The sequence below is a fragment of the Peromyscus maniculatus genome, chromosome 11, assembly GCF_049852395.1.
Source record: "Peromyscus maniculatus bairdii isolate BWxNUB_F1_BW_parent chromosome 11, HU_Pman_BW_mat_3.1, whole genome shotgun sequence".
Lineage (NCBI taxonomy): Eukaryota > Metazoa > Chordata > Mammalia > Rodentia > Cricetidae > Peromyscus > Peromyscus maniculatus.
Genome location: NC_134862.1, coordinates 66,277,796 through 66,290,137, shown reverse-complemented (window position 1 = coordinate 66,290,137; position 12,342 = coordinate 66,277,796). Strand labels below are relative to the sequence as shown.

At 35.7% G+C, this 12,342-nt stretch overlaps 1 protein-coding gene across 7 annotated transcripts in view; it reads left to right on the top strand.

The window, feature by feature from the left end:
- Positions 1-12,342, top strand: part of Rasal2 (RAS protein activator like 2) — a 301,544-nt gene that overhangs the window by 193,006 nt on the left and 96,196 nt on the right. For 6 of the 7 annotated variants that reach the window (XM_015992624.3, XM_015992627.3, XM_015992625.3 and 3 more), the window contains one exon: positions 7,190-7,296. In XM_015992624.3, coding sequence (XP_015848110.1) covers positions 7,190-7,296 — 107 coding nt within the window. Of the gene's footprint in view, positions 1-5,389; positions 5,825-7,189; positions 7,297-12,342 lie in introns of those variants that run through there. The other variant, XM_042258371.2, reaches the window with a different exon arrangement.

Sequence of the window (12,342 nt, the reverse complement as noted above, 5' to 3'; positions counted from 1 at the left end):
GTGGCTCACAGTCACCTATAATTGCAGCTCCAGGTGATCTGACATCCCTGTCTTCCATGAGCACCTACACTCAGGTACACATACCTGACACACACAGACACAGACACACACACATAATGAAAAACAATTGTGGGGGGGGGAATGTTTCAAGACAGAGTTTCTTTGTATAACAGGCCTTGAACTCACAGAGATCCACCTACCTCTGCTTCCCAAGTACTAGGATTAAAGGTGTGTGCCACTACCACCCAGCAGAAAGAAAATATTTTTAAAACTGAAAACTATCATAAAAATCCTTACAAAAATATATTTGAAAATGTAGACAAAATATAAACAACCCATAAGACCTGTGAACTGCTAAAACCTAAACATGGCAATTGAGTCATATTGCACCTCACAAGTTGTTGGTTTCCTTGGATTTTTTTTTTTAACTCCTTTTGTTTAGGGAATTTGAGGAAGGGGTAGCGGGGACAAAGGATCTTCTTTCAAAAGAAGTACTTAATGGAATGAGCAATTATAAAATGAAATTTAAAACAAGGGCCAATATCTAAAGAAAATGAAACTTAAGAAAATATCAAATTTAAACATGATTAATTTATATTTAAGTGTACTTAATAAAATGTGGGATTTTATGAATTTTTAAATGAACAATGTATAGACAGCAAAGCCCTCAAATATACCTAACCTTCCGTGACACTTATTCATCAAAGTCTCAATTATAGCTGATCATTCAAGTTAATGAACATGAAAGCTGATTGTTAAACTTGTCCAGATGGTAGGATCAATTTCATTTTGGAATGAGTACACTAAAAATGTATTAAGTATGAAGTTAATTCCATGTGGAATGCTGATTATTTACCAATTATCCTTATAGTAAGATGGCAGTCCTGTATGATTCAACTGAATGAAATCTTAATTTAAAGCATATTTGTCTATTAAAGAGGTAGGGGTATCCAGACTCAGTATACTTAACTATTTTTAGTTGTTTAGTTAAATGTTACTTATTTATCATCTTTTATTCTATTTTAATAAAAGCAATTATGGGTGGAAAACGTTTATGAAAACATTGTAAGAAGTACTTAAAATTGAGATGACTGCTCATTTTGTTTGAAGTATAGAGCAGACCATTATTGAAATCTGGAAGTGTGAGGCCTTGGCTACAGAACACTGGTGTAATCAGTAATATTTAGTTTGGTGGGGAAAACTAGAGAACATATACTCTAGCAGTATGAATTTACAGATATGCATGTGAAGTATGTTGGTCTGGCTTTATAGAAGTAGTTGAAGGTTACCTACAATTTGGTAAGTGGGTAAAACACTTCGAAGGACAGGCACCAGAGGAGTGTGAACAATCTCCACAGATTGTCAGACTCTGGCAAATGGTTGACAAAGAAAAGGAATGTATAAAGACCAGTTTGATTTTTTTCCCCTCTTAAATGCCTGATTGTGTAAAGATTAGTAGAAAGTAATTTCCTTTTTTAAAAAAAAAAAGCAATATTTGGGGGGAAATTAATCTTATAATTGTTCACAGGATAACATTAAGTAGACAGAAACTGAGTGAGTGAAATTAGCTAGGAGACCCCTGTCACAGTGTGCATAGAATAAAAAGCCCTAGACTAAGATGTTAATGGTTGGCTAAATGAAGCTGATAGGCATCTCAGAGATAGACTTGATATTGACTGAATGCTAAAGGGGGATAAACCAACATCATGGTTTCCCCATTTCTGTTACCTTCACTAATTATTGATGCTTGGCATTATAGCTTTGGTTTTATACCACGTTGTATGCACATTTCATCTCAGGAAATGATTGTTTCATATTTACATTTAAAGGTCTATACATTTGTATTCATATTCTCTCTCTCCTCTCCTTTTTTCCCTTCTCCACCATTTCTCTTTCCTGCTCCCTTTCTCCTTTTTTGTGGGAGGAGGATCTCTTTATATTACCTAGGCTGACCTCAAACTAGGCTGAAGTGATCTTCCTGCTTCAGCCTCCCTAATAGCTAGGCTTTTCTCTTTTCAGTACACTGATTCTATTAATGACAGTTGTATGTGAGGGGGAAACTAAACTGTTCTTAAAATTCCTTGATATAATCAAAGCCTAAATCTATTTTTATAATTATTACTGAATACTAAAATTATTCTTCAATAAATTTAAGCATATACCTTCAGTTACATTACTGAGTCAGTTATAAACACAGTGTAAATACCTTAGAGCATATCTGTAAATAAGGTGATTGCATTACTATAAAGCTTATTAGTAAGGAAAACATATTATTGAATCAGTTTCAGGAAAGCCTAAGACAGACAGGTACAGTGTCACACAACTGTAATTCCAGCACTCAGAGGCTGACACAGAATAAGACTTTGAGGTGAGCTTGTGTTACATAGCAAGATCTTGCCTCTGTAAGGAAAAAAAAGGTAAAGAAGCAACAGCTTAGAGAGGGTAGGACAGAAAAAACCATAATGCCTGTCTATAGAAATCTGAAAAGATAACATCTCTCAGAGTTGACAACAAATATAGCTCACCAAAACTGTGAGATTAGAAAAATCTTATAAATAATTAGATTGAAATGCTCAAACTGTTCATTTTGAGCTGAACAACACTGTTAGTTATTTAGAGCTTATTCTTTGCAAAGCCGAAGATGTTGATTAATTTAGTTTGTCTCCTAGAATTTGTGGAAATAGTTGTTTCATATATTGAAGATTGCTTTAAGAATGTTAGAGCCGGGCATGGTGGCGCACGCCTTTAATCCCAGCACTTGGGAGGCAGAGGCAGGCGGATCTCTGTGAGTTCGAGGCCAGCCTGGACTACCAAGTGAGTTCCAGGAAAGGCGCAAAGCTACGCAGAGAAACCCTGTCTCGAAAAACCAAAAAACAAAAAAACAAAACAAAACAAAAAAAGAATGTTAAAGGGCACCAGGCGGTGGTGGCACACGCCTTTAATCCCAGCACTCAGGAGGCAGAGCCAGGCGGATCTCTGTGAGTTTGAGGCCAGCCTGGTCTACAGAGCAAGATCCAGGACAGGCACCAAAACTACACAAAGAAACCCTGTCTTGGGCGGGTTGAAGGGCATATTATTTTCTAGAAAGCTTCCCCCTGCCCCCTGTTTTTTAGTGTAAGAAATCAGCTGTAGGTATTCTCTAGTGCTTGGCTTCTGTTTGTTGGATTTTTATCCTCATCGTTACACTTTGTTATTAAGTTACATGATTCCCCTTTGACTGAGTGTCTCAGCTCTATGTATCTTGGACTTGGAGAGTCTTATCAGCATCAGCATTCCAGGATTGAGTCTGCCTTGATAGGCCATGTTTGGAGTAAACCCTTAGTATGTATGCCTTAGTTTTCTTTAAAATACAAAGAACTGTGAACATATTGTTAATTTTTTTAGTTATTTTTAGGAACAAATAAGAAAACTAAAGTCTCTGTAGTTATGGTTCCCCTCCATTATAGCCTATTATGTAAAACACACAGAACAAGATAGCATGCCTGATGGTTAAAAGCACAGGCTCTAAATGCAGACTGCGTGGGTTCTAATCCTCATTTTGCCTCTTGCCTGCTGGCCAGACATGGGCAGAGTACTAGAACATCTTGTTTCCATGTCTGTAAAATTGGGAGGATAATTCTAGCTCCAAAGGATTATTGTCTGGATTGAAGATGTAATTCATTAAAAACATTTTTCTGAAATAAAGCATAGTAAATGATGGCTTGGTATTGCAATATCATCATTTTTTGTCATTATCAAAATGCCTGTTTATTATCACTAAAAATGAGAGATAAATTTTGTATTGGAAATTTAAGATAAAAGCTCAGGCTCTTTAAAAATCCAGTATCTCTTTAAGAGTCCAAAGTCTCTTCATTGTGGGCTCTTGTACAATAAAAAGTTTTATACTTCTTATTCCAAGAGAAAAGAACCAGAACACAGTTAAAATCAGATCAAGGCAGATACCATCCAGCAGTATAAATAGTTCATTGTCTAACATCTGGAACACACACACACACACACACACACACACACACACACACACACGATCTTCTGGGCTCCCAAGGACTTGGGTAGCTCCTCTTCTCCAGCATTACCACCCACATCACACATAGCTTGTTTGTAGGTACAAACTCCACTCCACACTTGCTGTTGTCCTTAGTGGTCATCCCGCGGTCCTGGCATCTCCAGTATGGTTTTTCTCAACTGCAGCTGACTGCACCTTCACCAGTGTCCTCTGCTGGCCTCCTTCAATGCCAACTCCCAGATGTTCCTCATGATACTTTCCATCTTGCAGCTTTCATGCCACCAAAACATGTGAAGAACTCTTACACATTGTCAAGTTCAGCCAGGTTCAGCCTTGGCTTCCCACAGCTCTGTGTGCTAACCCTGAAAAAATACTTATTAGAAGATTGCACCTCAGTGTTTTTCAGCCCCAGCTAACTATCATCAGTTGTCCTAGTAAAGCAAAGGTGTCACTTTAGTGGTATGGGTTTCTTGATAGTCACAGCTATTTTTCCATCTGAGCTGACCAGAACCCTCAAATTGTTAGTACAAAATATCACCCAAACTGCCCTGAGTCTTTGCTTTCCTCTGAACTTTACAAACCTGGCCTCTATCATCTGCATTGCCCAGGTGCATGCTCAGAGAGAGGCGGGGTGGAGGGGGGGAGAGGAGAGGGGACAGAGAAGAGAGAAGAGAGAAGGAACCACTTGGGGTTTCTTGTGATTTACTAATCCAGCAAGCTGCCAATCAGTCTCCTGTGAAGACTACTATCTTCTTTCTAAGTTAACATTGATCTTTAGGGGAGCAACCCTTGAGAGAAATAAAACACGTGGTCATCAAGGGTCTATTTTATATCAAGAAATAAATTATGTTGTAGAGGGTTGAGAAATTAGCAATATAAAGTACTCACTCCTTTCACTGGTTGAGTTACTTTACCTCTTCAAAAATAATTTATTCTCTTTGGAGCTAACAACCTATAAACTATAAGAGCTGTTTGTTCTTACCATATGGAGACAAAAAGTATAGTAAGTAACCATAGTTAGGGGTTTGGAATGTAGTTTACTCATTTTAGCCAGTACAATTTCAAACAGTTAAAGCACTGAAATATATTTGCTTAATGAGTTGAAGCCTGAAACTAAAATTAGATGTTTGGAAGAAAGTGAGGAAATGGGTTTCAATTTTTTCATTAACCAGAACATTGCATATTGAGTAAACTATTTCATTCTGTCATTTTATCCTAGCTAATTAAACTTATTTTTCTCCCAGTTTGGTTTCTCTGTCATTTATTCAGAGATTAAAATATCTGTATCTTAATTTGAAGTTACAGATAATATAACTTTATAGATAATTATCAGAGAAAATATGAGATGTTCTCTTGCCTTACCAGCTCCATGCCCCGCCTGTCTTGTCTCCCAACTTTAGAATCACCTGACTTGGATACATTACTCTTAAAGTCATGTCTCCAAGTCTGAAGGTCTTGCTGTGTGTATTCCAGCAAGATGATTTGCTTAACTTCCTTTGTGCCATTCCCATGAATCTGAGTTAATTATACTGCCACCTTTCAGAGATGTATGTTAGAAGTCACGTGTGCCTAATTCTGAAAATGGCTTCGTACATTAAGACTCATTTATTCACTGATGGGTAGAGAGAAACTGAGACACAGTTATTGGTCATAATTTAAAAATACGGCAATATCATGGAACTGTCTTCTACTGCAGGCATATAAGCTGCGGTATCAACTTCTCAGTCATTAGGAATATTGTAATTTGGCTAATATCTTAATGGTCAAGATGCTACAAGGAGATGAAAGAAGACCTGTATCCAGCATGCAAACAGTGATAGGGTAAGCACTTCCAGTTGGCTTTTCTTAGGCAGCATTGATTTGTGTGCATTACTGGGTCTGTGTAAGATGGTGTCCTTTTAACACTAGCCGAATTTAAATGTCAGTAATTTTTTTCTGCTGCAGATTAGTGTAATACAGAGAAATTTTCTGTAAGTAAGGGGAGGCAGTGGATGCTTGTTAATAGCCTAAAAGTAACTAATGAGGATGTGCAGTCAGACGATTGATTGAATGAATAGCTGCAGTCCTGTGTTTCTTTCTCGCTCGCTCTCTGCAAGCTGTGGAGAGGGAGGGGGAAGAGCAAGGCAGGGAGGGAGCACGAGAAAAAAAAATGCTTTCTCTTAAGTGGAAGTAGCACGGATCCCAGGGGCCAGGAGGCCAGAAATGGAAGTTTAAACTGCATCTATCTTTTAAAGGCAGAACAGCGGGAATCAAAATGTCAGTCTCCGGAGTCACAATTTACTCTTTATTTTTTAAGATCTGGACGATAACACAGAATACTTTTTTTAGGATGTGTTTTTTTTCTTGTCCATGTTGAGATTATCTAATGTTATCTGAGAAGCTGGATTCTTATCTGTCTGTCAGTTGAAGTGGAGATGGGAAGCAGTTGTGATAAAGGTATAATATGTATAAGTATCGGTGTGCATGTGTATATATGTATATGTATGTATCACTGAAAAAAAACCTTTAAAATGTAGTGTTATATGCTTTATGGCTGTTTAATTAGAGATCACATCATTTGCAGAATCTTAATCTTGTTAGGTCATTTGAACAGATCTGTGATTTCAGAGTAAGATGTAAGTAAGGTCATATAACCAGAACAAGGAGAAGCGGCTCTATTTTTATATCTGCATAGGCATGTATATTCTTTTATCCTGCAGCACCTTTCAGTCTTCTCATAGCTTTTGCTACAGTCTAGTGAGTCATCTGTATAGAACTGAACTTTAACCTTTTTGTAAGCAGTGTCAAATCATGCTCAACACTAATATTTCTGGTTCACAAAAATATAAGAAATTTCTGATTCACTTCTAAATGGCTGATAGAGAAGCAGAGCCATATGGTACAAGATAAAATTATTAAGTGAACCTGAAAATCTTAAACATATTATAACTTAGAAAAATTGCTTCTTATACATGCACAGATGAAAATACAAGTTGTCTCTTAGAATAGATTCTTAACCCTGACCAAGTTTCTTTGTCTCCATAGGTTAAACATCACAAAGATACCTAAAGCATGTTGAGATAAAAATGTAATAGACTTTCAAAGAAAACAGCTTTTTTGTGTGTATGAGAAAAGCAATTTTATAGTTTAGGGAAAGTCTGAAATTTTGGGTTCTTCATGATGTTTCCACTTCCTTCGCTTTTCCAGAGGTGCCAGCAGAAAGGTCCCCCCGCAGACGGAGCATCTCAGGGACCAGCACATCAGAGAAACCCAACTCCATGGACACTGCGAATACCTCCCCTTTCAAAGTACCAGTAAGTGTTGCTTACCACTAAAATATATATATATATATTTTCTCCTCAGAGTTAAAGTAGTCCAAGCATTTTGTTCCTCAAGAATTTAATTACAATACTGAGGATAAAGGCCAGAAGTATACATTTCTATTGATTAACTATGAATTATGTCCAGTCTAAGGTCCATTAGATTTTAAGGAATACTATTTTTGCTCGTGGGCTATTTTACAAATACAACTAAGTACCTTAAATCTGAATTTTTCTGAATTACAAAGTGTAAATCTTTGCAGGTATCCATTAATCTGGTTATTAGCTAAAAATATATTAATATTATAATAAGTACAAACGTTTGCTAAAAGCACACTGAAATGGGAAGACCATAGTGGACCAGTAGAGCTGGCTATTAGGTGTAGCCTTTCTTTCTCATTGCAAACCTCCTATTTTTTATACTTTATTTTATAATGTTTTATTATTTGTGTGTGTGCGTATGCATGCGTGTATTCACTACAGTGCACATGTGGAGGTCAGAGGACAACTTTGTGGAATCTGTTCTCCTCTCTTCTACTTCTGTGTGGATTCTAGGAACTGAACTCAGGTCATCGGGCTTGCAATAACCACTGAACAATCTTGCCAGCCTCAAATAACTCAGATATTAAGCCATCTCTTCCCTTGGAGTATTGGGTAAAAAATGAACCTATTTTGTAAACATATGAAAATTTGTATGTTATAAAAGACATATTTAAAGAGAATTGCTTCAAGAGCTTGGTCATTATTCTAAGTACAATGATCAGTATAAGATAGAAATAAACTTTTCTTTTGGGGAAGAAAACAAACTTTTCCCCTCTTAACGTAGCTAAATTAATGTTCTTATTCCAATACTTTAAGTTGAGATGGCTTTTAAGTAGAACCTGTTTATTTCTGTGAACTCTGAAGAACAATATACTTACCTCTTTCACATTAAGAGTGGGTAGAGTTTGTGGATATTCTGTTTCTGTAAAAAACCTTTCAGAGTTTTACAGACATCTATAGACTAGCAAGTGAGTGCTACATTAATATTGTAATCATGATGTGGCAGCTACTTAAGAGCACTAGATGTAATAATGTCTTACTAAATTCCTTAATTCTATAGGCACAGCTATATATGTTTTAATTTTCATGAATGAGAAAAGCATGTTTCCTTCACCTTTTTTTTTTTTTCAGAGCAGAAACCAATATAGCTTAACATGTATTAGTAGTTGTGCTGGGATTTTTGTTTGTTTGTTTGTCAACTAAACATATCTGAAAAGAGGAAATCTTAATTTAGAAAATGCCTCCATAAGATTGGCCTTTAGGCAAGTTGGTGGAGTATTATCTTGATTAGTGATTGATGTTTGAGGCCCAACCCATTATGGACGGTGTCATGCCTGGGCTAGTAGGCCTGGATTGTATAAGAAAACAGACTGAGTAAGCCAGTAAGCAGCACCCCTTCCATGACCTCTGCATCAGCTCCTGCCTCCAGGTTCCTGTCCTTATTTTGCTCCATGAGGGACTATGATGCAGTAAACCCTTCCCTCTCCAAGTTGCCTTTGGTCATGATGTTTTATCATAGCAATAGACACCCTAACTAAGACAGTAATGCAGTGTATTGTACAGCAGTTCATGCAATAACGGTGATCCTGAATTATTAAGAAAAAATGAGATTTTCTTTTGTTTTGTTATTTTTTTCAAGGTGTAACTGAGTATATTATATATCAATGAATACTACTTAAAACTACCCGTGTACAGACTTCAATGATACACTGGACTGGACTGAGTTTCAGTTTAAGGTTTTCACACTGTCTAGCTGGAATCAAATGGTGCTTTCTTATTTTTCTTGAAGTACACAGGTGCGAATAGCTCTCCGAATTATTGTAACAATGAAGACTGTCGTAAATTGTGTGTGAAGTTTGTGTTCAGGCTTTTTAAAATTTTAATTAATTAAGAACTGCAATTTTTGCTTATTCAAATAATAAATTGGCAAGTAATTTAAGAATTATCCTAATAAAAACTAACCATTTGTAAGTAGAAGTTTCAAAGCAATACTTACAAACCGTGTACTCACTTGATAATCATAGAAATAATGAGGGAAGGAAAAAGGCTTCTTACAGTCACAAAGCCATATATTTCTAGGAGAATTAACCACTCAGCAGCCCTTAGCTAGACATTTTTCTAAAATGAACCATCAGAACAGAACTCGGGTTTTTATCAGCTCCCCCTAAAAGAAAAGGATACATAGCTAACATGTTCTAGTAGTCTTTGAACATGTCATCGTATTTCAGAGTATAGAGTATATAGAAGTTGACACTGATAACTGTCATTCCTAATCATTAAAAAAATGAAATTGTATTTGTTCTTATTTTTTAAAGTATAAATGGGTATATTATATATCATTTGAGAATACTTTACATCTTGAAAATAGGTGATCTTTATAAAACTTACTCTCCGGAAAGGTCTGTTTCATGGTAGATAAATAACACATTTTTATTTCTTGTTCGACAGAATCATCATGTATATAATGTATTTTGATCATCTTCACTCCTCATTTTCCTCTTTCAGTTTGTCATCTCTGTTTCTCATTAACAGTGAAGATCTATTCTGATATCTCTGTAACCGCCCCAATTGCTCCATAGAGTACCTTACACATAGCAAACATCTGATCAATAGTTGTTGAGTGAATAAGATACACATCAATATACAAGATCCAAATAGAATAAGTTTATCCCTCATTTAGTCTCTTGGTGTAACTGATGTCTCTAGTAAATTGAAATAATAAACTTTTGCTATATAGTAAACATTTCATAAGAGATTGTTTTAAATGAATGTGCCTGTGCAAAATAGTTTTTTTTTCCCTCAATAAAGAGAAATTTTAATTTACAGTTAGGATTTATGTCTAGAGTATATTCTGTATTTACATTTGGAAATTGAAACTAGCTAGAATTTTTATTTAGTAATTTGTTCCTTGAAATATTTCTTTTGAGCCCTTTACATATGCTTATGTACAAGCTTACAATGTTTTTGGTAGTTGTGAGTTTTGTCTTAGATTCTTAAAAAATTATAATCATTTGAATAGCTTTTGTTTTTTAAAAAAGATCATTTTTTTGTTTGTTTTTGCTAGGGTATATTTTTGCCTTTGTATATTTGTACTTTTCTCTATATAAAACATTCTTTGTATATTTTATGCATTGCTCAAATGACATTTAAGCGATTTTATGGCAGAAATGAGGAAAAACTGACTAAATAAGTTATCTCTACTTAAATTTAATTCAAAAAGGAAAACAAACATATCTTAAAGTTGTATACAGTTGTTTCATACATAGTAGAAACTATGGCTTTGGAACAGGCTTCTTTATACCCTATTTATAAAGTGACTATTGATTTTTAGGATTTTTGTATGACTTCTACTTAGATGATACCATCCATTTGGCATTGAATAGAGAGAGCTACTTGTTTTCCGGGCCAGGTGTTCAGCTTAGTGTTCTCATTTCCATAGCACAATGATCTGAGTTGGCCTTGTCTATAACACAATGCAGTTGCAGCTGCACCATTTGTATTAGCTTTGAGCTTAGCTCTGAAAGAATCCAGACACTAAAAAACATGCCAAGACACCCAAAAAGCATAGTTGAACTAAGGCAGTAGCTGAATATTCCTGTATAACCTTCCTTATCCCCTTGTTACTATGACACTTGACCAGTCCCAGTCAAACAAATATGTAAATATAAGAGATTGTCAAATGATTAAACCTTTGTATGGTTTAAAAAAAAAAAACCCTCTGGAAAATAAAGTGAAGAGTATATTAAAGTCCTGTATAAAAAGATATTGGGGCTGGAGAGATGGCCCAGCATTTGACCACTGCTGCTCTTCCAGAGAACCCAGGCTCAGTTCCCAGCACCCACATTGGGGTTCACAGCCAACCATCTGTAACTCCAGTTTCAGGGGGTTTGATGCCCTCTTCTGGCCTATGCACATATATGTTGCACAAACACATATGCAGGCAAAACACTTATACACATAAAATAAATAAATATTTTTAAAAGCTTCTTAAACACCAAAAAAAGCAGTATTCCCTTTCTTAAGTCTCATGCTGTCAGTATCAGCTGGTATTGGTTTCTGTTGTACCTAATGTCTTTTCTATGGTCTATATATCTACTTTTCCAAATTAAACAGACAGTTTCATGCACAATTATGAAAGACTAGAAAGTGTTTATTATCCAAACCAGTGGTTTTTAATTCAAACTAGCCATAAAATTTACCTTTATAAAATACACTGATAGTTAAAGATAAGCCTGATCATCAGTGTTTTGTTGTTGTTGTTGTTGTTGTTGGGTTTGTTTGTTTGTTTTTAAAAGATTCCCAGATGCTTCTATGTACCCTGGAATTGAAAATTGTTTGCCTTCATGATTGGTAAAATATGAGGGACACATTTGCACCAATCCACCTACGAACATTGGTCCTTTATTTTGTACCCTCAAGTCTGACATTCAAAACTAATCAGTAGCACTTCCTTTGTGGGCTGCTGTTGCTCACATGTAAATTGCTCTACAACACTTTAATTGCTTATATATGTGTTTGCCATGGTCAGTTTAGACTACCAGTCTGACAGACTTTTTACTTTACTGTGACACAGTGGCCAACATAAGAGTCTCTCTTAGGAGTAAAACAATGAAGTTCAGTTTATTGCATCCAAGCTGAAAAACTATTTCAAATTTTATATCCACATTGCTCTATCCACATTGCTCTTATATTCCAGGAAGACAGTTACAGCTGTTTCTCCTGGTACTTACAGAGTTTGTATCCATCTTTTCCCTTCCTTTTCCCTAGCCATCCATCCAGACTTAAATCTGTAATAGAATCACCCTGTAATGATACCTCTTTTAATAAAGAATATATTTGTTCCTGTGTGCATGAATATATAAGCATATATAAATACATTATTACCGGAGATAATAATAACATGCTAAACAGAAAGATATCAGAAAGTTGTGGTACAGCATTACAAATACAAACTACACCTTTAAGTCAATTTGAGATCAGAATAGATATAATTTAAAG